General features: G+C 46.1%; 1 protein-coding gene across 1 annotated transcript in view; it reads right to left on the reverse strand.

Annotated features, from left to right (window-relative positions):
• DNAI1 (dynein axonemal intermediate chain 1) overlaps window positions 1–24,806 on the reverse strand; it is a gene marked incomplete at its 5' end in the record, with an annotated part of 258,464 nt that overhangs the window by 198,951 nt on the left and 34,707 nt on the right. Inside the window, 4 exons of the mRNA XM_037902893.2 lie at window positions 16,616–16,750; window positions 19,244–19,303; window positions 21,674–21,799; window positions 23,197–23,276. Of these exons, the coding sequence (XP_037758821.2) occupies window positions 16,616–16,750; window positions 19,244–19,303; window positions 21,674–21,799; window positions 23,197–23,276 (401 nt within the window). The remainder of the gene's footprint in view (window positions 1–16,615; window positions 16,751–19,243; window positions 19,304–21,673; window positions 21,800–23,196; window positions 23,277–24,806) is intronic.

Here is a 24,806-nt window from a genome sequence, read left to right on the forward strand (position 1 = left end):
GCTTTTTACTCCTACACTAGATTCACCTATTTTGAATTAGCCCCTTTGGCCACTGGGACCTCATGTTCAGCTAATTATCCCTTAAATCTTTTTCAGAGTCACTGCTTTCCAGGATAGAGTCCACCCTCCTGTAAGCATGGCCTACATTCTTTGTTCCTAGATGTATTCATTTACATTTAACTGTATTAAAACACATATTAGTTGCTTGCAGCCAGCTTACTTAGCAATCCAGATTGCTCGGTATCAGTGACCTGTCATCTTCATTATTTACCCCTTCCCCAAATTTTTATGTCATCTGCAAACTTTATCAGTGATGATTTTATGTTTTCTTCTGGCTCAGGGTTCTGAGGAAGCAAGCGGGTTTCCATGCAATCTGTTCTCACAGTAACTATGAGGTTCAAGGTGACATGCGGAGGTCATTGAACCTGAGCTGCATCCATCCCCTGAGAGTTTGAGTTCCACCCTTAGCAGTTTGCAGAGGATGTGTCTTTTGCATATTCCTTGCATTTTGCAGGGGCTCCTTTTGGAAATGTTGTCCCGACACCATAATTTCTGGTTGAAGAGGGATAAAGTGCCCTAAAATCCATCTGCCAACTGAGATTTTACTTTCGAAGTATTGTCAAAGGAAGCTAGCATTAAACAAACAGAGGGAAGACGAAAGATTCGAATAAGCAGGAAGGTTAATGTAAATCCCCTTTCCTGAACAATGGATCTGAGTGTGATGAAAGGAAAACTAGTTCAACTGGATAAGGGATTCCTAACATGAACTGCTCATAATATTGTCAGATTCTTATAATTTTTTTGGTGCAGAGCTAGGAAATATGGAGCAACGGGGAAGGTGGTGAGGGGTTAGAGCAGTGCAGGGAATGTGGGGGTTGGGATGGTGGAAGGGGCGGACTGGGGGACAGAGGAGTAGGGGGAGATAGGGGAAGGGAGAGAGATGGAGATGAGTGGTAAGGTAGGGGACAGAGAGGAGGAGAGAGGGGTTTCAGGGCCTCGGCCAGAGACAGGAGGGACAAAGATGTTGGGTGACTGGGGGCTTGGGGCCTGTCAGCTCCACATTCTATCCTTCCTTTTTTTAGCATATCCCCTTTACTTATCTCTTTATGATACATTAAAAATGAACCCTTTTTTCTTGCTGGGATTTTCCTGCTTGTACCTTAGCAATACCAACTGTGCTCTTCCTTAGATTTTGCTAGAAGTCTGCTTGGAAATTTCACAGTATGTATATTGGTAGTCTCACAATTTATTAGAGGTGGTGGCAAAGCAGGGTGATGGTGATGGATTTCTAACGAAGACTGCCTTTCTCCAAAACACGCATTAGCAATTGGAATTAAATGGGTGTTAACAAAAATGTAAAAGGTCTGAATAAAAATCACTCCCCCCTCAATTGCACCAATTTCCTTTTCTCAGCTCCTGCAATGTCTTTTTCTCTGTCGACACTAGAGACATTTCCTCACAATTCCCCACCTTTGCTACCTCTTGTTCAGCTCCAACAGCATTACCAACATTGGGAACCCAAGTTTAGACCTGTCCTTGGCTGCCATCGGCATCTTGCACAGAAGAAGTCTAATGGATACAGTGGTTAAAATGCTGGCAAGATGAAGATATGTTTGAAAGAAGTGAGCAATTAAACAAATTCATATGCCACCAGTGTGTGACAAACATAAGATAGGCCATATTGGATCTTCATTGGTCCGCCAACTCTGTTAAACTCAGCCTTCAGCAGAGGCCAGTATTCACTGCTTCAAAAGAATTCAATTCTTCTCCCTGTAATGCCCCTTACCACGTAAGTACTGCTGTACCAGGATAAGGAGCAATGTCCCTGCTGATCCCCACAGAGATCAGCAGGAATATGGCCCGTGTTCCTCTCACTCTCACCCCTAGGCTTCTCAACTTCATGTCTGAGATTGCACCTTGAAGTGAAGATCAGCAGAGAATACTTACTCTATTGTACCAAAGCAGCACCCAGGAGAGTTACACTCTCAAAGATGGACTATAAGGTGGGTAGAAAGTTGGCGAGATTGTCAGGCTCAACGGGTAGTGATCAATGGCTCCATGTCTAGTTGGCAGCCAGTATCAAGTGGAGTGCCCCAAGGGTCAGTCCTTGGTCCGGTTTTCTTCAATATCTTCATAAATGATCTGGAGGATGGAGTGGATTGCACCCTCAGCAAGTTTGCAGATGACACTAAACTGGGAGGAGAGGTAGATACGCTGGAGGGTAGGGATAGGATACAGAGGGCCTTAGACAAATTAGAGGATTGGGCCAAAAGAAATCTGATGAGGTTCAAGAAGGACAAGTGCAGAGTCCTGCACTTAGGACGGAAGAATCCCAGGCACCGCTACAGACTAGGGACCGAATGGCTCGGCAGCAGTTCCGCAGAAAAGGACCTAGGGGTTACAGTGGACGAGACGCTGGATATGAGACAACAGTATGCCCTTGTTGCCAAGAAGGCCAATAGCATTTTGGGATGTATAAGTAGGGGCATTGCCAGCAGATCGAGGGACATGATTGTTCCCCTCTATTCGACATTGGTGAGGCCTCATCTGGAGTACTGTGTCCAGTTTTGGGCCCCACACTACAAGAAAGATGTGGAAAAATTGGAAAACGTCCAGCGGAGGGCAACAAAAATGATTAGGGGACTGGAACACATGACTTATGAGGAGAGGCTGAGGGAACTGGGATTGTTTAGTCTGCGGAAGAGAAGAATGAGGGGGGATTTGATAGCTGCTTTCAACTACCTGAAAGGGGGTTCCAAAGAGGATGGCTCTAGACTGTTCTCAGTGGTAGCAGATGACAGAACAAGGAGTAATGGTCTCAAGTTGCAGTGGGGGAGGTGTAGGTTGGATATTAGGAAAAACTTTTTCACTAGGAGGGTGAAATGCGTTACCTATGGAGGTAGTGGAATTTCCTTCCTTAGAGGTTTTTAAGGTCAGGCTTGACAAAGCCCTGGCTGGGATGATTTAGTTGGTGATTGGTCCTGCTTTGAGCAGGGGGTTGGACTAGATGACCTCCTGAGGTCCCTTCCAACCCTGATATTCTATGATTCTATGAATGCTAGACCCTGCCTTAAAGATGATCGTCTGTTTTAATTTGGTGAGTATGAAATAGACTGACTTTTTAAAAAGTCTTTGTTTACAGGAACTGAGTGTGCGCCAATTAAATTCTGTCTAGAAGAAGTGGAAAAGTCATATGTCAGTTTTCTTATTAGCCCATTAGGCTGTAACTCTTCAGTAATGTAACCATGAATAAACCCCCATATGGCATGAATATAAATCAAAGTAAGCTATTTTCTAATTGGGTTACTTTCTCTTTCAGGTTTGATTAATTCTGTATCTTATTAAAATTAATCTTCAATGGACTTGATAGGCCAAATTTTTTTTAAAGGTCCATTTGAAATTGATTTTTCCTCTGTAAGCCACTCCTGGCCTGGCTCTGACTCTAAACACAAGCTCACCAGCTAACTAAATATTTTGTTTGGTTTTTTGAAGTATACTATTTTACAGAACAGCAATAAGGTGAATGGAATCATGTTAGGACTGGATAATGGACTAGGGATTTGAAAATAAATGGCTTGACCTGTCATTGATATCCCTTTTTGATAAATGCTTCGTGTTTACATTTCAGCAGCAGGCCAGTCACAATGTAAAACTCCGCTACTTCCTTAGAAACAAGGGTTCTGCTGATGTGTAATAAAATATCCAGAACACATAAATCCCCCTGATGCCAAACCTGTAACTTCTGCACCACCACCAAATAACACATTAGAGCTACACGTCTTCCCTGCTTTCAAAGGAACTTTGAACACATAGGAAGGAAATATTGGCACTAGCTCCACAATAGGGTTTAAGACAGCCAAGGCCCTCATGCCAGCCCAGTTTCCTGCAAACACGCCATCCCAAACAAGCAAAGTGCTAAAGACAGTCACAAAGGGTAAATCATTTCAGATGACAGATTGTCCATGAACTGTTCGTTTTCACTCTTAGGGTATGTCTACACTATGAAATTAGGTCGATTTTACAGAAGTCGATTTTTCGGAAGCGGTTTTATACAGTCCATTGCGTGCGTCCCCACTCAGCGCAGTAAGTCGGCGGAGTACGTCCACAGTACCGTAGCTAGCATCGACTTTCAGAGCAGTGCACTGTGGGTGGCTATCCCACAGTTCCCGCAGTCTCCGCTGCCCATTGGAATTCTGGGTTGAGCTCCCAATGCCTGAAGGGGCAAAAACATTGTCGTGGGTGGTTTTGGGTACATGTACATGTCGCTCCTCTCTCCCTCCCTTCCTTCCTCCCTCCACGAAAGCAACGGCAGACAATTGTTTCGTGGCTTTTTTCCTGGGTTAACCGCACAGACACCACAGCACTGCAAGCGGGAGCCCGCTCAGCTCACCGTCACCACTGCTGTTGTGGGCAAGTCTACCGTGGGGGCTGCTGTGATCCAAGTAGCCAATGCAATCATTGACGTTCTGTTATCAAGGGTAGCGACTCTGGGAAATGTGCGGGCCTTTTTAGATTTTAGGTGCATCATATTTCTGCCCTTGCAGCCGCACATTCCACATGTAACAGCTCCAGGGCTCTTGCTCTTTTGCCTGGGCCACACAGCAGGAGCTCCTGGGTGCCTTCGCATCAAGGGTGAACGGCTCCACCGATTCCGCTGCAACTCTGCTATCCTGATCTGCGGCAACTCTGCAGCAGACGGTGCAGTAGGACTGCGAGCCGTCCTCATCAACGGTGTTTTGCTCACTCCACTGCTTCCGTTGCAACTCTGCTATCCTGATCTCCTGCGAGCTGGAGGCTTCTGCCTCAGGCTGCTCTCCCAGCCGGCAGCACCGCGCGGTCGCGCCCACCCCAGCCTACCCCTTGCTCCCATGGCTCATGAAGCCTGGACAGTAGTAAGGAGCAGTTCAACTACAGGCTGAGCAAGTGCAGAATGGTGGTAGAATGTGCCTTTGGACGTTTAAAAGCTCGCTGGCACTATTTGCTGACTAGGTCAGACCTCAGTGCAACCAACATTCCCATTGTTATTGCTCCTTGCTGTGTGCTCCATAATATCTGTGAGAGTAAGGGGAAGACGTTTATGGCAGGGGAGGGGGGAGTGGGGTTTGAGGCAAATCGCCTGGCGTCCGATTTTGAGCAGCCAGACACTGATTAGAAGAGCACAGCAAGGTGCGCTGCGCATCACAGAGACTTTGAAAACCAGTTTCATGACTGGCCAGGCTATGGTGTGACAGTTGTGTGTGTTTCTCCTTGATGCAAACCTGCCCGCTTTGTTGATTTTAATTCCCTGTAAGCCAACCGCCCTCCCCCCTTTGAAATAAAGTAACTATTGTTTTGAAACCATGCATTCTTTCTTTATTAATTAAAAAAAATTGAGATAACGGACAAGGTAGCCACAGGTGATTTTGGGTACATGTCATCGGTGACCATTCCCTCCCTCCCTCCGTGAAAGCAACAGCAGATAATCATTTCTCGCCCTTTTTCCTGGATTGCCCACACGTACGCCATAGCACTGCAAGCGGGAGCCCGCTCTGATCACCACTGCAGTTGTGAGCATTGTAAACACCTCGCATTTGCCCTTGGAGATTTTGGCATATACATTGGCATTACGTCTTTTGGAACAGAGTTCTGATAGCACGGATTCGTCTCCCCATACAGCAATCAGATCCAGTTCCTCCCATTCGGTCCATGCTGGAGCTCTTTTGTGATTCTGGGACTGCATGGTCACCTGTGCTGATGAGTTTGCCACGCTGGCCAAACAGGAAATGAAATTCAAAAGCTCCCGGGGCGTTTCGTGTGTACCTGACTAGTGCATCTGAGTTGAAAGTGCTATCCAGAGCGGCTACAATGGAGCACTCTGGGATAGCTTCCAGAGGCCAATGCTGTCAAATTGCGTCCACACTACCCTAAATTTTACCCAGCGATGTCGATTTTAGCGCTAATCCCCTCGTCGGGGAGGAGTACAAAAATTGATGTTAAGAGCCCTTTAAGTCGACAAAAATGGCTTCGTTGTGTGGACGGGTGCAGGGTTAAATTGACCTAACGCGGCTAAATTTGACCTAAACTCGTAGTGTAGACCAGGGTTTAGCTGTTTGTGCGGTGTCCTTGGTCACCTAATGAACATGGGACAGTTACTGTCACTGGGCTGGATAATGGATTCATTTTAAAACAGCAGAACTGAGAATAGCGAGTGATTAACAAACCACACACTTTCTGGGTTGAATTTTCAGCTGAACCATTTGCTAACATTCAGGATTTGCAAACATTTTCACAAATACCCAGCAGTCATCCAGGTGCTTCCAGATTACAGCTATAGCCCCATTAATTACAGTGAACTGAAATCAGCACTTTTATGTATACAAATATTCCCTAATCCTTGTTGTTGTTGTTTTTCTTTAAGTGTTTGACCAGCTCTGCTTTTGAGGAGTCTGAAAAAACCTATTCAGGATGCATTTAGCCAAGGGCACAATACTATACACCCCAAGTTCCAGATTCTGATACCCTTGATACTTTAACTTCAGTGGGCTCACTCATGGAGTATGATACTGCTCACCAGGAGTAAACATAAAAGATTCTAGTCCTGAATTATTTCAGTTGACCATTTCAGTTTGCACAGCGCCAGAGTTAGCAATCAGGAAATTCTCTATGCTTTATTTGACACCCAAGAATGTGACTCAATGTCCCCCCGTGGCTCTGAATTCTGCAGGCTGACTGTTTTGCAGGAAGCAGCATTTCCTTTCACTTGCTCAGAACATACTGCCCTTTTAGTTTTCCGGGAGTCACCTCTGGAAAGAGCTAATAGTGAAAAGGAAAAGGCCAAGGGGATCATCAAAGTGTCAATTTAAAACTTCCCACTGTCGTCAATGAAGCATGCAGCAGTTTGGTGTAATGTAACTTCATTTCTATTTCAGTTTAATGATCTGCTTTTGGCAGTCCCATAGTTCCAAGCAAATAATGATATTGTTGACTTTAGGCCTGATTCTGCCCCATTTACTCATGCAAGTAGTCCTTACTCAAACTAAAAATCCCATGGATTTCAATGGGACAACTCACGTACATAAGCATTGCAGAACCAGCCCCTTACACGGTGCACCATATGAGACAGGTACATGGCTAAACCAACAGCCCAATCCTGCTAGCTTTCTGTGTGTCATCAATCTTTGATCCTGCAGGATTGGTGTGTATGTGTTTATTTAAAGCGTCATCAACAGTGGTGATGCTACACCAGTAATAAATAATAATGATACCTTCGAAATATCAGACATGTCTGATCTAGTTTACTGGAGGACTGATTGGTGGTCTCAAAGGATTTTGACTGACAGGTCTCACACCTTAACTCAAAACGTGAAGGTATCACATCTTTAACAAAGGCCTTGCCTACACACAGAAGTTGCACCAGTTTAAGTTAAATCAGTGTCTAAACCCATTTAGTAAACCTGATGCAAAACCCTGTGTAGATGCTCTTATTTTGCTCTGAGTGTCTTACTTTCAATTAGCTTAATTCGGGGGTGGGGGGAGAAATCTAAACCAAAGAAGTCACTTTTAAACCAAAATAAGAATGTCTACACAGGGATTGCTCCAGTTTAACTAAATGAGTTTTAAAATACACCTTTAGTTAAACTGGTGCACGTTTGTGTATAGCAGTGGTCATCAACCCGTAGATCGCAATCGACTGGTCGATCTTGGACCCTCTGCCAGTCAATCGTGATCTCTGGCCGCAAGAAGTCTGGTGGCACAGCAGGGCTAAGGCAGGCTCCCTGCCTGCCCCAGCCCCACGCTGGTCCCAGAAATGGCCAGTACTCCCGCTCAGCCCCTGGGAGAGGCAGGAGTCTCCGCACACTGCTCCTGCCTGCAAGCCCTGCCGCTGCAGCTCCCATTGGCTGGGAATGGGGAGCTGCGGCCTATGGGAGCTGCGAGGGTCGTGCTTGCAGGAAGGAGCAGTGAATGGAGCCACGTGCCTGCCCCCGGGGCCACAGGGGCATGCTGGCCACTTCCGGGAGTGGTGCGGGGCCAGGGCAGGCAGGGAGCCTGCCTTACTCTTGCTGCACCACCAATTGGGAGCCACCAAAGGTAAGTGTCGCCCAGTGGGAGCCCACACCCCAACCCCCAGACCTGAGCCCCCTTCCGGAGCCAGCACCTCATACCCTCTCCTGCACCCCAACCCCCTTCCCACATTCCGAACCTCCTGCCCCATCCCTGACCCCCCTCCTGGAGCCAGCACCTTGTACCCCCTCCTGCACCCCAACATTCTTCCCCAGCCCAGAGACCCCTCCTGCACCCAAACTCCCTCCCAGAGCCTGCACCCCTCACCCCCTCCACCACCCTGTCCCAGGGTCAGCCCAGAGCCCCCTCCCACACTCTGAACCCCTTGGCCCCAGCCCAGAGCCCACACCCCCTCCCGAACCCCAACCTCCTGCCCCCACCTGGTGAAAATGAGTGAGGGTGGGGGAGAGTAAGCAATGGAGGGAGGGGGGACTGGAGGGAGCGGGGCAGAGCTTTGGGAAAGGGGCGGGACCTCAGAGAAGTGGCAGGGTAGATCCTGGGTTGCACTTAAATTCAAAAAGTGATCTTGTGCGTAAAAAGGTTGGAGATCACTGGTGTACAGACTTCCTCTTTCCCAAGGGTTCATGAAACATTGACATTAAATAGGAATTCACAACCCCCGACCCTAAGTTTTAAACAGTCTGATTAAAAATCCCTACTGCTCTTGTAACACACTCGGGGCTGACTGGGTCACACATACAGGTTGATGAGCCTGCTATAGCCTTAGCTAACAGAGATTGGTCTTCTAGCTCGGGCAGTAGTAGCTCATGTGTATTGAAGTACCAGGTTCAATCCCCACTGCTGACAGCCCACCCAGGGGTACAGTGTATTCTCTCAAATGCTTGATTTTCACTCTCCTGACTCATGTGATGTCATCACTTCATTTGTATTCTAGCCACCAGAGTCTTTCAGCCAAGATGGGACCTGAATCGCTAATGTACAAACCAAGCAGAAAATCCCCGCTTGCCTCCTGTCTTTTTGACACAAATCTGTCAGGCTTTCTTTATGCATCATAACGGAGCAAATATGGGTGGAACCCCAATTTTTTCTCCTTTGTAAGTCACTTCTACCGCAAAGCCTACAAATAGTGGATCAACCCAGATCATTTTCTTTCGTTATACCTTTTCATCATTTACAGATGCTTCAATTTTTGGGTGCCCAACCTAAGACAGGTGGAAGAGACCTGATTTTACAAAGGATGGACGCTCAGTACTTTGTAAAATCAGGTCCTTCTCATTAGGGCATGGCTGAGAGCAGGCTGACAGACGCTTAACCCAGAGACGAATGAGATGATGATGGGTCAGGAGAAGCAGCTGGAGGAGACGGTTGAGGTAATACAAGCCCCTTCACCTTAGGGATTATGTCTGCCATTAGTTGCTAGAGCTCACAATTTAGGGGTGATTTTAGATCCCAGATCCTGCTTGACAATCATATTATAACCGTAACTCAGTCAGCTTTTCACCATCTGCGTGTGGCCTGGAGGTTGCAACCTTTTCTTTCAGATGCAAACCTTGCCACTGTTATCCACGCTTTTGTCACCTCAAGGTCAGCCTATTGCAATGTGCTCTACAAGGGACAACACTTTAAACCACTCAGGGCAGGTCTACACTTAAAACACTGCATCAGTGCAGGTGCATCGATGCAGCTACGTTGCTGTAGCACTTAAGTGAAGATGCTCCTTCCCCAACAGGAGAGTGTCTCTCGTCAGTGTAGTTAATCCTCTAGAGGCGGTAGTTATGCCGACGGGAGAAGTTTCCCACCGACACAGCGCTGTGTACACCGGGGGTTTGGTCGATATAACTATGTCACTCAGGGTGGTGGATTTTTCATACCCCTGAGTGACAGAGTTACACCAATATAAGTCTGTAGGGTAGACCTGGCCTCAGATACTGAAGCTGGTGCAGAATGTAGCAGCTCACTTATTGAACAGGACATCTCACAGGGAGCACATGACCCCAGCACTGGCTGCTTATTGATCTACAGGTGGAGTTTAGGTGTTGGTAATGACCTATAAAGCCCTAAGTGTCCTGGGACTAGTGGATAGGTGCCAACTCCATGGGTGCTCCAGGGCTGGAGCACCCATGGGAAAAAAAAGGGGGGTACTTAGCACCCACCTGCCACCACTGTTTGGCAGCAGCTGCTGATCAGCTGTTTGGCAGCTGGGGGAGATGCTTGGGGACGGCAGGTACGCAGGGCCTTGGGGAAAGGGTTGGAGGGGGGCCGGAAGAGGCGGAGCGAGGGCGGGGCCTTGGGAGAGGGGCTGGAGTTGGGACAGGGCCTTGGGGCAGAGTGGGGGTAGAGCACCCCCGGGGGAAAAGAAAACTCAGCACCTATGGACTAGCGTACTTGAGGGGCCTCCCACTCTCCCCAGGCCATAATGGCACAGCTATCAACAGAGTTGCTTGAGCTGGATTTCCTTTGTTATAAAAGAGAAGGGGTGGCTGGCAGGGCATTCTCTGCGAGGGCTCTGGGATACTGGAACTTGCTCCCTGAGGTCTGAAACAGCCCAAATGTGGCGACTCTCTGGGGATGCTGCAAAATACATCTGTCTGACCAGGTTTCAGAGAGGGCTGAGATTATGCTTCCCTAATGACAACGGGTATAATGGACCCTTTATAGTTAGCTGTCTGGCTCTGGCTGCGCTCCCATTGGAATGATCATTTTGCTGCTGCTGGGATTTTAATCTATTGTATAATTAGTGAGTGTGCTAGAAAATTAGGTTGGTTTAACTATGTCAGTCAGGGGTGTGAAAAATCCACACCCCTGAGCGGTGTAGGTAAACTGACCTAAATCTCCGTGTAGATTTAGCTACTGCTTCTTGGGGAGGTGGATTACCTATGACAACAGAAGAATCCCTTCCGTTGGCGTAGGTAGTGTCTACACGGAAGTGCTACAGTGGCACTGTAGAGTTTAGACAAGCCTGTGGGTAGGTCTCTCTTCTATAATTCTACATTTAAATAAATAATGGAGCTCAAATTCAATACGCCCAAACTGAGGCAATCCAAATCAGAAGTCAGGCTTGAAAATGTAGGTGTATATTTTTAACAATACAAAAATATTAAATTAAAAAACCCCAAGGATGTAATAAGTAAAGGAGGACTTGTGGCACCTTAGAGACTAACAAACTTATTTGAGCATAAGCTTTCGTGAGCTACAGCTGTAGCTCACGAAAGCTTATGCTCAAATAAATTTGTTAGCCCTGGTCTACACTAGGAGTTGAGGTCGAATTTAGCAGCATTAAATCGATTTAACCCTGTACCCGTCCACACTATGAAGCCCTTTTTTTCGACTTAAAGGGCTCTTAAAATCGATTTCTTTACTCCACCCCCGACAAGGGGATTAGCACTGAAATCGGCCTTGCCGGGTCGAATTTGGGGTACTGTGGACACAATTCGACGGTATTGGCCTTCGGGAGCTATCCCAGAGTGCTCCATTGTGACCGCTCTGGACAGCACTCTCAACTCAGATGCACTGACCAGGTAGACAGGAAAAGGCCCGCAAACTTTTGAATTTCATTTCCTCTTTGGCAGCATGGCAAGCTGCAGGTGAGTGCAGAGCTCATCAGCAGAGATGACCATGCAGAGCTCATCAGCAGAGGTGACCATGATGGAGTCCCAGAATCGCAAAAGAGCTCCAGCATGGACCGAACGGGAGGTATGGGATCTGATCGCTGTATGGGGAGAGGAATCCGTGCTATCAGAACTCCGTTCCAGTTTTCGAAATGCCAAAACATTTGTCAAAATCTCCCAGGGCATGAAGGACAGAGGCCGTAACAGGAACCCAAAGCAGTGCCGCGTGAAACTTAAGGAGCTGAGGCAAGCCTACCAGAAAACCAGAGAGGCAAACTGCCGCTCCGGGTCAGAGTCCCAAACATGCCGTTTCTATGCCATTTTAGGGGGTTCAGCCACCACTACCCTAACCATGTGCTTTGACTCCTTCAATGGAGAGGGAGGCAACACGGAAGTAGGTTTGGGGAACGAGGAAGATGATGATGATGAGGTTGTAGATAACTCACAGCAAGCAAGCGGAGAAACCGGTTTTCCTGACAGCCAGGAACTGTTTCTCGCCCTGGACCTGGAGCCAGTACCCCCCGGAACCCACCCAAAGCTGCCTCCCAGACCCGCCAGGCGGAAAAGGGACCTCTGGTGAGTGTACCTTTTTAAATAGTATATATGGTTTAAAAGCAAGCGTGTTTAATGATTAATTTGCCCTGGCATTCGCGGCCAGTACAGCTACTGGAAAAGTCTGTTAACGTGTCTGGGGATGGAGCGGAAATCCTCCAGGGACATCTCCATAAAGCGCTCCTGGATGTACTCCCAAAGCCTTTGCAAAAGGCTTCTGGGGAGGGCAGCCTTATTCCATCCACCATGGTAGGACACTTTACTACGCCAGGCCAGTAGCACGTAGTCGGGAATCATTGCAGAACAAAGCATTGCAGTGTATGTTTGCTGGCATTCAAACAACATCAGTTCTTTATCTCTCTGTGTTATCCTCAGGAGAGTGATATCATTCATGGTCACCTGGCTAAAATAGGGTGCTTTTCTTAAGGGGACATTCAGAGGTGCCCGTTCCTGCTGGGCTGTTTGCCTATGGCTGAACAAAAATGTTCCCTGCTGTTAGCTACGGGGAGCGGGGAGTGGTGAGGGATTAGCCACGCGGTGGGGGAAGGCAAAATGCGACCTTGTAATGAAAGCACATGTGCTATGTATGTAATGTTAACAGCAAGATTTACCGCGAAAGAGTGTACCCATTGTTCTATAAATCGTGTCTTTTTAAATACCAGTCCCTTTTTTTTTCCTCCACCAGCTACATGTGTTTCAAGGATCACAGGATCTTCTCTTTCCAAGAGGCTAGCAAAGATTAGAAGGCGAAAAAATGCACTCACAATGAAATGTTTTCTGACGTCATGCTGTCCTCCCACACTGACAGAGCACAGATGAATGTGTGGAGGCAGAAAATGTCAGAGCGCAGAAAAGCACAAAATGACCGGGAGGAGAGGTGGCAGGCTGAAGAGAGTAAGTGGTGGGCTGAAGAGAGGGCTGAAGCTGAAAGGTGGCGGCAGCATGATGAGAGGAGGCAGGATTCAATGCTGAGGCTGCTGGAGGATCAAACTAATATGCTCCAGCATATGGCTGAGCTGCAGGAAAGGCAGCTGGAGCACAGACCACTGCTACAGCCCCTGTGTAACCAACTGCCCTCCTCCCCAAGTTCCATAGCCTCCTCACCCAGACTCCCAAGAACGCGGTGGGGGGGCCTCCGGCCACCCAGCCACTCCACCCCAGAGGATTGCCCAAGCAACAAGGCTGGCATTCAATAAGTTTTAAAGTTTTAAACTTTTAAGTGCTTTGTGGCCTTGTCCTTCCCTCCTCCACCACCCCTCCTGGTGCTTCCCTTCTCCACCACCCCTTCCGGGCTACCTTGGCAGTTATCCCCCTATTTGTGTGATGAATTAATAAAGAATGCATGAATGTGAAGCAACAATGACTTTATTGCCTCTGCAAGCGGTGATCGAAGGGGAGAGGGGAGGGTGGTTAGCTTACAGGGAAGTAGAGTGAACCGGGGGGGAATGGGGGCCTTTCATCAAGGAGAAACAAACAGAACTTTCATACCGTAGCCTGGCCAGTCATGAAACTGGTTTTCAAAGCTTCTCTGATGCGCACTGCATGCTCCTGTGCTCTACTCACCGCCCTGGTGTCTGGCTGCGCGTAACCAGCAGTCAGACAATTTGCCTCAACCTCCCACCCTGCCATAAACGTCTCCCCCTTACTCTCACAGATATTGTGGAGCGCACAGCAAGCAGTAATAACAGTGGGAATATTGGTTTCGCTGAGGTCTAACCAAGTCAGTAAACTGCACCAGCGCGCTTTTAAATGTCCAAATGCACATTCTACCACCATTCTGCACTTGCTCAGCCTGTAGTTGAACAGCTCCTGACTACTGTCCAGGCTGCCTGTGTATGGCTTCATGAGCCATGGCATTAAGGGGTAGACTGGGTCCCCAAGGATAACTATAGGCATTTCAACATCCCCAACGGTTATTTTCTGGTCTGGGAATAAAGTCCCTGCCTGCAGCTTTTGAAACAGACCAGAGTTCCTGAAGATGCGAGCGTCATGTACCTTTCCCGGCCATCCCACGTTGATGTTGGTGAAATGTCCCTTGTGATCCACCAGTGCTTGCAGCACTATTGAAAAGTACCCTTTGCAGTTTATGTACTCGCCGGCTTGGTGCTCCAGTGCCAAGATAGGGATATGGGTTCCATCTATCGCCCCACCACAGTTAGGGAATCCCATTGCAGCAAAGCAATCCACTATGACCTGCACATTTCCCAGGGTCACTACCCTTGATATCAGCAGATCTTTGATTGCATTGGCTACTTGCATCACAGCAGCGCCCACAGTAGATTTGCCCACTCCAAATTGATTCCTGACTGACCGGTAGCTGTCTGGCTTTGCAAGCTTCCACAGGGCTATTGCCACTCACTTCTCAACTGTGAGGACTGCTCTCATCCTGGTATTCTTGCGCCTCAGGGCAGGGGAAAGCAAGTCACAAAGTTCCATGAAAGTGCCCTTATGCCACTGGGAATCATCCCAGACCTGCAACACTATGCGGTCCCACTAGTCTGTGCTTGTTTCCCAGGCCCAGAATCGGCATTCCATGGCATGAACCTGCCCCATTAGCACCATGATGCCCACATTGCCAGGGCCTGTGCTCTGTGTCCATGTCCTCATCACTCTTGTCACCATGCTGACGTCGCCTACTCGCCCGGTTTCGCTTTGCCAGGTTCTGGTGCTACATATACTGCTGGATGATGTGTGTGGTGTTTAATGTGCTCCTAATTGCCAAAGTGATTTGAGCGGGCTCCATGCTTGCCGTGGTATGGCGTCTTCACAGAAAGAAGGTGTGGAACGATTGTCTGCCGTTGCTCTGACGGAGGGAGGGGTGACCGATGACATGGCTTACAGGGTTCGCTTACAGGGAATTAAAATCAACAAAGGGGGTGGCTTTACATCAAGGAGAAACAAAAACAACTGTCACACAGAATGTCCCCCTCAAGGATTGAACTCAAAACCCTGGGTTTAGCAGGCTAATGCACAACCCAATGCTCAACCCACTGAGCTATCCCTCCCCCAGGTATTTCAGGCAGGACTGAATCTCCATTAAACTTTTCAAGGTGCCCCTGACAGACATCATCGAAACGACTATCAGACGTTGATTTCACAGAGGGAGGGAGGGGGAGCAAATGAATACAAAACAAATCTGGTCTATTTCTTGTTTTGATCCACTCCATCCATCTTTTACATCTTTGGCTGGCAGCAGATGGTGCAGTAGGACTGCTAGCCATCCTCATCTCCTGGCTGCTTGACAGAAGACAGTGCAGTAGGACTGCCAGCAGGACTAAAGAGAATGACCTGGTCGAGTCACTCCTATTTCAGTCCCTGCGCCCATGTCTGCCCAGGCGCTCCTGACCAACCTTACCGAGGTGGCCAGGAGCACCTCGGACATGATAAGGATGGTTATCAGGCCTATTGCACCGTCTGCTGCCATAAGGCAATGAGCTGCTGCTGTGTAGCAATGCAGTACTGCGTCTGCCAGCACCCAGGAGATATACGGTGACAGTGAGCTGAGCGGGCTCCATGCTTGCCGTGGTATGGTGTCTGCACAGGTAACTCAGGAAATAAGGCGTGAAACGATTGTCTGCTTTTGCCCTCATGGAGGGAGGGAGGGCCTGACGACATGTACCCAGAACCACCCATGACAATGTTTTTGCCCCATTCGGCATTGGAATCTCAACCCAGAATTCCAATGGGCGGTGGAGACTGCTGGAACTGTGAGATAGCTACCCACAGTGCAACGCTCCGGAAGTCGATGCTAGCCTCAGTATTCTGGAAGCACTCTGCCGAGTTAATGCACTTAGAGCATTTTGTGTGGGGACACACACAATCAACTATATAAAAACGATTTCTAAAAAACTGACTTCAATAAATTCGACCTAATTTTGTAGTGTAGACATACCCTTAGTCTCCAAGGTGCCACAACTACTCCTTTTCTTTTTGCGGATACAGACTAACACGACTGCTACTCTGAAACCTGTCAAGGATGTAATGTAACTTTAATGGACAACTGGTAACATTTTCAAAAGCACCTGAGTGACTTGCAGCCTGAATTCAATTTTGAAATTTTTACCCCAAATCCCTTTAACATGTTTTGCAAATCTCAACCAATATTTCTACTGATTTCATCCTGTTCTTCCATATTTGCATTGTCTAACAACTTACACAGTGACAGAACTGCACTGTAACACGGAGGCAGAAACCTCACTCACAGAACAGAATTCACATCAGTGTTCTGGTTTGGCATTTTTTACATTCCCATAAAGAGTACAGCAACCTGAAAATGGAAATTTCACACTGTGCATATGCAAAAAACAATTTCTGAATTTCTCATTGCGTCACTATTTGCTCTCAGAGATGGCTAACCCCCCGGCAAGTTTGAGCTGCTAACATTCAGCCAGGTTGGAGTTTTATATGCACCCTTGATTCTGCCCAGAATCATAAATTACACATATGGCATGTACCTGAGACTCTAGAGAGGTTAACTTTCTTCCCCTCTGCTTGTCTTCTTTCTTTGCAACTTGGGGTTTTTGCTTCTCTTTCTCCTTTGACTTTTCCAGTTTCTGAAGCTCCTCCACATAGGCATCATAGATCTCCCACTGAGAGAGGAAGAACAAGAGTCAGGACTTCCGGACTAATCTAATAGGTGACTTCATTACACTCCAGCAAACAAACATAGACAAGTATGCCGGACATCAATACGTTCACAAAGATACCAGTCTTTACACCAGAAACACTCCCACCGAAATCAGTTTGAAGTCAATGGGCATTTTGCCTGTATTCAGACTGCAGGATTGAGCCCCAGGATCTTTAAAGCCCTGCTTCCCCAGGATTTCCTCTGTCACCCCAGTTTGGGATAACTCACCAGTGTTTAATAGATGGAACAAGCACATTAAGCTGCTACTTCTGAGGTAATTTATAGTGTTGCATTAAAAAACTCAATTGTAACCGCTTAGCACCCTGCAACTTGGAGCCTGACCCTGCAGGCAATAGCCAGGTAAAACATGCAAATGGCTTCACACCTTCTGCCATGCCCTGCTGCCCCACAAGCACAGAATGTCTTCTCCAAATGGACCCAGGAGGACACTTTTTTCTGCTTGGGTCTATTCATGGAGTGCTGTATAGAAGATATGTGACTTTATGATCATTTGAAAGGCAAGATTCCTGCCCTGATATGCTTACAATCTAATTCAGACAGACCAAATGGATAGATGGATAATACTTCAAACACAAAATGGAGGAGACAACATCGGAATGAAGATGGGCAGCAGAATGTATATTAGTCAGGGGTTGGAAGGAAGAGAGGGTGTGGGGGAAGGGAGGGGAAGAAGTTGGAGGATATTCCAAATCTTTGGGGCTGTATAGAAAGTCATGTGAAGGCAAGAGCAGGAGAGGGGAAAGAAAGGAATAGTTAAGAGAGGATAGAGAGCAAAAGGAAGAAAGAAGAACTGAGAAAGTGAGTAGTTCAAATCCATTTCATTTCACAAGAGGTTAGAAAAATTAAGCAGAAACTTCTCCCCCTAATTTTCAGCATCTTAATCTAAAATCTCAGCTGTGGTTTGATTAATTTGACAGTTCTGTTCTCTCAATCTCCCAAGCAGTCGTATTATCAGAAAATGGTCAGAAGAGAACTCCTCCAGCCTGTAACAGACGAGAACTTTGTACATCACGCTAATTATATGCTCTGATCTCCAGTTAAGGAATAATCTGGGGCAATGTTTTTCAGCATAATAAAGGTACATTTTCCCTTTCCCATATCACATTGCTACATTAGAGGTTTTTTCAGTTAATGTAGTCAAATTAATACTTTTTCCTGTGCACTGTTGTGTCTCCAGTACAATGGACAAATCAGCACAAACTGGGCTAACTGTCAGATATCAGTAACAATCACAAATAGACCATTAAGCTTCTATGAAACAATCAGCGAAACTGGCTGGATTCCATACTCAGCCAAAGCATTGGTGAATTTCAGGTGTAAAAAGTGTTAGCTTAATATTTATTTTTTCAAAAAGTTTTTTAAAGAGACAGAGGTGTTTTTTACTACATTTCTTACTGCATTTGGCTCCAGGCATTACAAAAAATTGTTGCTTCCTCTCCTAGATGGTTTAGACAATGGATGGAAAACACCCACAATCTTGCACTTTGCAAATATTTGTAAACTCCATGGAAAACTCCCCGGAATAGGAAGCAAATCTTTGGCGGTTCCATACACTAGATGTTCCTTTAAGACTTACTGGAGGAGAGGCTGGCTCATAGTTGATAAGTGGGGTGATAACTAGTTGGACATAGAACCTCTGAGACTTGCTCTTCGGGAGAATAGACCTTCACTCTTTAGGAGTAATTCAGGAGACAAGAGCCTGGGTTAACAGTTTTCAGAGTAACAGCCGTGTTAGTCTGTATTCGTAAAAAGAAAAGGAGTACTTGTGGTGGTTAGTCTCTAAGGTGCCACAAGTACTCCTTTTCTTTTTGGGTTAACAGTGCCACACTTCTTTTTTTTTGCCACTTCCCTATTTGGTATCAGCAACTTCTATAGCCTTCTTCCAAAACTCATAATCATATGCCTGGCTGTTGTGCAAATTGGACTCTTTAAGATCTGCTGATATCTAGTCCAGGTACCATGTCTTTGGCCTCCCCCTTGGTCATCTTCCACCTGAGATCATTGCAAGGGCCATCCTCCCAATGCAGTTTTCAGATCTCCAGTGGACATATCAATACCAGCCTAACCTCTCTCAATTTGTCTTCAGTTGGAGACAACCCGCATTAGGCCCCTCACAACCTCATTTTGTTTCCTATTACAGTGCCACTCTCGGGTATATTAATAATTCTATTCTGTTAGGTCTTCGTTCCAGACCTGGAGCCACCACTGTAGTATCTGAGTGCCTTCCACTGTTAAAAACATATACAGGATTACTTACATCACCATGTTTTCCTCTCCAGACCCTTATCCCACTCCCCTTAAAGATACAGCAAAAACTTACAAAAAGGAAAAGGGATAAGGTGGGGGAGGTACTATCTTTTATTGGACCAACTTGATAGCCTGGGACTGACACAGCTACTGCTACGCAGCATACAACAAAAGGAAAAAGGTTTACCTGGTTAGCAGTGGCAGAAAAGGTTGCTCTAGGTGGAGGCTCCATTTGACATTCCCTTTCCTAAAAAATAATATAAATGAAAGTGAATCTGTAAGTGACGACAGTGGTGAAAATCCCCATCTCCTTTAGCAGAAGCATGGTTCCCTAGAAGAGTCCAGCTGTGGAAGCAGCCTAGAGTTTTTCATTTACCAAGCAGAGGGAGTGATCCTGGTGTTGCATTTTTATAGCAACTGTCATCCAAATGGATCCCAAAGTGCTATATAAATACTACTAAATGATGATTCCAACAATAGAGAGAGAGCTCGGTAGAACACGGACTTCCCATTCTGTGGGAGATTCCAAGATTTTGAAGTTTGGTTTTGTCCCAAATTGGGATGAAATCTTGGAATTTTTCACAAAATTAAATAGTCTGAAATTTTTCATTTTGACCTTACAAATATTTTGTTAAGGTCAAAGTATTTCATTCCAACTTTCTCTTTTTGACTATTATATTTTATAAAAGTTGAAGTGTTTCAACCTTTGTATTTTAATATTATAAATGACAAAATATAAAGTCAAAGTCCAAACAAAATGTTGTGATCATTCCCCCATCAAACATTTCAATGAAATTGGTACATTCCCACAAAACATTTCAATTTCATCAAATCAACATTCTCTGGCGGAAAACCGTTCAGTCGGAAAATGTTTGAACAACTCCATATACGTATCACTTCACTGACCTCTGAGGTGCAGCAGTCTCTGGGATGGAATGCTGCACATCTTTAACAGCAACACTACACAATGGTTTAAGAGCCATGTGTTGCTTTTAAATACACCCAAGCAAATCCCATTATTATCAGTCGAACTCCACATACATAGCTGAGAACAGAATTTGGTTCTAAAACAAAACGTAAAGAATTCTGTGTTCATGTAAAACTACGGGGCATTTTAGTTCGGGAGAATACAATTACTCAAGTGAGCCAAGACACAAGAGTTAACACCCCTCCTCTTTTAAAACATGTCATGAGATCTTCAATAACCACAAGTGGTCAGGAACTTGGGTTGACATTGCTTTTGAAAGGCAGCATGTCCAGCATCGCAAGACCCCTTAGCACTGTCCTAGAGCATCAGTTCAGTACTGGCTCCGAGGAAAGAGCATGACCCAAATCATCAGCACTAATTGCTGCAGCACCTTGATTTTTCTCATTAGCTAGGCCAGGTTGGGAGACCAATGAGATCTAAAGGGAACACACCTTAGCTGGAAAGGCTGCAGGAACTCTGGCTCTTTGAAGAAGTGATGGATACTTGGCTATGTGACTGCAGGGAAAGCGAGGGAATTTTCTCCCTGCAACAAATATCTTGGACTCAGGGGAAGGTTTGGTTTGACCTCCTCACTGGGTCCAGCACCACATGCATGGTGATCAGCTAGGGAGGGTTCTGTGGGCACATTTACACGCAAGCTGGAGGTGTAATTCCAGCTCAGGTAGACATACACATGCTAGCTGTGATTGAGTTAGTGTGCTAAAAAGAGAAGTGTAGCCGCAACAGCACAGGTGGTGGGATGGGCTAACCACCCTGAGCACAGTCCACCTGAACATCTACTCACGCATCTAGTCCATTCTGCCTGCCCACCATGGCTACGTTTTTTTGTTTGTTTGGGTTTTTTTGCAGCTACACTTCTACTTTAGTGTGCTACTAGTCAAAGTTTGCATGCATACGTCGATCTGAGCTGGACATACCCTTAGAGACACACCCATTGGGAAAGACTGTGGCCTCAGCACAAAAGGCATTTCAGAACCTTAGGACTCAAATCTGTATTGATCTTCTGTCATGGCAAGAGCAAACACATGCACTGTGGGGATAGGGGGAGAGCTTATGTAAAGCAGCAGCAGAGAACATCTGTCATTCTTAAATAGCTCACATTAGCAAAGTATCTGAGCACCTCACCAACTTTAATGTATTTAGCTCCCCCAACACACCAGAGAGGAGGGAAGTGCTTTTTTGTCCCTAGTTTACAGATGAAAAATCAAGGCACAAGGTCACACAGGAAGTCTGTGGGGTAAAGGGGACTTGAACCCAGATCTCCCAAGGCCTAGGCTAGTGCCAAAACTACTGGACCATCCTTCCTTTTCTGGTATTAGGGAAACAAGTACAAAAATGTTACACCCAAGCATGTGTGTGAGGCTGAAATTTTACTACCTAGATTTGCAAAGGCCCCAGACCCCTCTGACAGAACATAAGAGAATCCATCTTGTGAACATTACTCTGTGTCACCATCTTCCCCATCCCAAATGTTTTAGGTACGACTAGTTAAGGTTCTTTTCCCCGCTAATATTGGCAGTGATTGCAGGAGAAGACATACAGACAAATAATCTGGACTCCAGTCACAAAGGAAGGATTTTACTAACACATGCTTGTGTATCATCGAAAGAGACAGGATTGGCAGCATACCCGCACGGGATTGTTTAAAGTCTGTGAAGCTCTCTCACAAAAGTTGAACTGGTTGGTGAGCTTCTGTTCCTTCATCAAAGGGGGAGGAGGTTCTTCCCCTTCAGCTGCTTCTTCTGTTGATACAGCCTAGAGAAGAATAAAGCAATGCTTAATTGAGAACTGAAGTGGATCAGAGATCTTTCTTCAACTTCAAAATGCCTATCCCTTGGACTGCTGGACTTCTGGTACTTAGCAGAAGAAACCTGTTACTCAGGGTCTAGGCCACCATTGGTGACATGGGTATGGGATTTGGAGATCACCCTCAGCCACTCTCTAAACACAGAGATCCAAGATGCAAGAACGGTTGAGTGTGGTTGTTATCACCACTAACTCATTTGGAAAAGTCCACACAACTCTCCTACCTATGGCCATCTCCATGATCATCATGGATTTGTCAAATCTTAGGTGGGCTACTGTAATGCTCTCCTAATTAGGATCCATCTGAATCTGATCTAGAGGTTTTAACAGTTGCAGAAAGTGACTACTCGCCTGCTCTTTTGAATAGAATAGTGAGTTAGTTACATCCACTCCTTGTGATCTGCACTGGCTATTGGACACCCAGTGACATAGTTCAAAGGCCTTTGATCTCATATATTTAGCTCTTTATAATCCTAGCTTCCTAGTACTTCCATAATTGCCTGTATCCCCCTCTCAGGCATTTAAAGTCACCTGAAATTAGTCCTCTCTTGGTTCCTAGGTTCAATACTTACTGGGGAAGGAGTGAACTTCCTACTGTATTGTCCCTTCCTCATTGGCTGCCTTTTGAGGTCACGCCCCAATCTCAGTTATTTCAGCTGTCTTATGTTTGATCCTTTCACATCTTCATGCTTTGTTTTTGCCTCAGTTACACTGTTTCTGTTTCTCTCATGAAGCTAGAAAATGATCCTGTTGCAGGTGGTTTACCTGGTTTACAGGATTTGGCCTCTATTTTATATGGCTGTCTGGTTCTTATGTCATTTTATTTGTATGAATTTGTATTATTTTTCATTGCACAGCACTTATATACCTTATAATAGGCACCTTATAAATGGATGAAACAAAAAAGTATTGTGGTAGTAGAAACCAATGATCTCCAAACTTTGCTCAGCTCTGATTCACATCAGCAGTTGGCTAGTAACCCAGGGGCCACACTTCATGTGTACAAAATGGAACTGATTACAACTGCTTTCCAGCTTGAATACAGAAGTGCTGTCCACAGAGACGTGTCCCAGCAAACCATGCTTCATCTGGATGGCGCATCTGGCTCAACATAAAGCATGGTATGTGGGCATCTGTCATCTCCACGAGCAGCACCTCCATATTAAAGAATAGGTTGGCTGCAGACCACCTTGATGCGACCTACATGTATTAAGCAGAGATAAAGTAAGCAAGCATGGAGTTTCCTCTGGTGATGCTGCTTATGCCAAAAGACACATACAAACTGATCTCAGAATCTAATATTTAAAAATCATATTGACAGCTCGCAGTTAGCTGTGAAGCATTACCGGAATATCTTCTTTGCTTCCTTCTTCTTTAACCTCTGCCTCTTCAACTTCTATCACTGTGGACTCAACAGGAGCCAGTTCTGACAACAACACAAGTATGTTAATCATCTCTGGCTAATACACACCTTTATGTGTTGCAGACACTTTCCATCTTCCACAACATGAATACAAAGATACTGCATCCTTTTATCTCCAAAACACTTTACAAACCCTAGCTTATTAGTCGTCACAGTACCCTGCCAGCCAAGTCAGTCAGTATTACTGTCCCCAGTTTACAGAGGACTGACCTAATGAGGCGACTCGGCTTGTTCAAAGCCACAGAGAGAGTCAGGGCCACGCTAGAAAGAGGTTGCAGCGGTTCCAATTCCCTGGCTGAATTCAGATCACATCTCACTCAACATTCTGATTTGGGCTGCATCCTTTTTAGGAAACACTTTGTCTACCCCACAAAAATGACTATGTTTAAACATGGCTCTGAAGAATGGCTGTGGCCAAATTATGTTAATAAGGGTCACGTGTGGACAGGAAAAAAAAATGTAATAAGCATGTTAGAGAAGCATGTCTTAGTCCAGGTATCTAGCTCTATCCATCTGAACTCTCACTGGTTGTGGAGACCATGGTTTCCATATCTAATAAGACTATCCATCCAACAACCTATTCCTCTTCCAAACAGACTCTTAGAGCCTTATCTGACATCCCGAATGTGCTGCTATCAACTGAGGGGATGAACACACTCAATGCATTGACGATTCCGTTTACATACAGATTTACTTTAAATCCTGGTAGAGATTTCAACACTGGTGCAAAGAAAGGAGCATAAACCCCAGAGACCCATAGGTAACTAAAATTCTCAGGAGCTTGTAAGATGGTGCCCTTGGGCCTAGCAGCTGCCACATTAGAAGGGCACAAATCCATGGCCAGTTCCAGTCTTTCAGTTAATTCTCACCATCAGCAGTCCTCTATTCCACTGATCAGACAATTTTAAGAGGCAGCAGGAATGCTAGGGTCTCCCTAAAAGATTCCATTGCCCAGCATGGAACATGAATGCAGAACTACTTGGTGGCATACTTTTTGAGACCCTGAATTACGGTACCACTCCAACTTTGTGAATGAGATTTTCAAAGGAATGTAAGGCTATGTCTACACTACAGAGTTTTGTCGACAAAAGTTATGCTTAAAGCGCTGTAATTAAACTGCTGTTGCAGGTACACACTATGTTCCTTGTGTTGGCAGAGCACGTCCACACTAGCAGCTCTTGCATCAACACAGAGAGCAGTGCACTGTGGGTAGCTATCCCACTGTGCAACTGGCCGCAGGGGGCTTTGGGAAGGGTTTGCAATGCCTCATGGGGCAGGTACAGCATCATAGGTTTCTCTATCTCATCATTCCACGGGCATCCTACTAGATTGCCAACCACTTCTCAACTGAAGTGTGTGTGGTGGGGAGAGTGTGTGTGTGGGGAGGGGAAGAGACAGAAACACAGCGTGTGTTGGGGACGTGTGTGTTGGGGGAAGAGTGTGTCAGCATGCTGTCTCTTTAAGTTCAGACAGTAGCTTGAGCAGTCTCTCCACCCGCACCCCTGCCCCCCAGCAGCAGCCACTCTGCCTGCC

The sequence above is a fragment of the Chelonia mydas genome, chromosome 5 (genome assembly GCF_015237465.2).
Source record: "Chelonia mydas isolate rCheMyd1 chromosome 5, rCheMyd1.pri.v2, whole genome shotgun sequence".
NCBI lineage: Eukaryota > Metazoa > Chordata > Testudines > Cheloniidae > Chelonia > Chelonia mydas.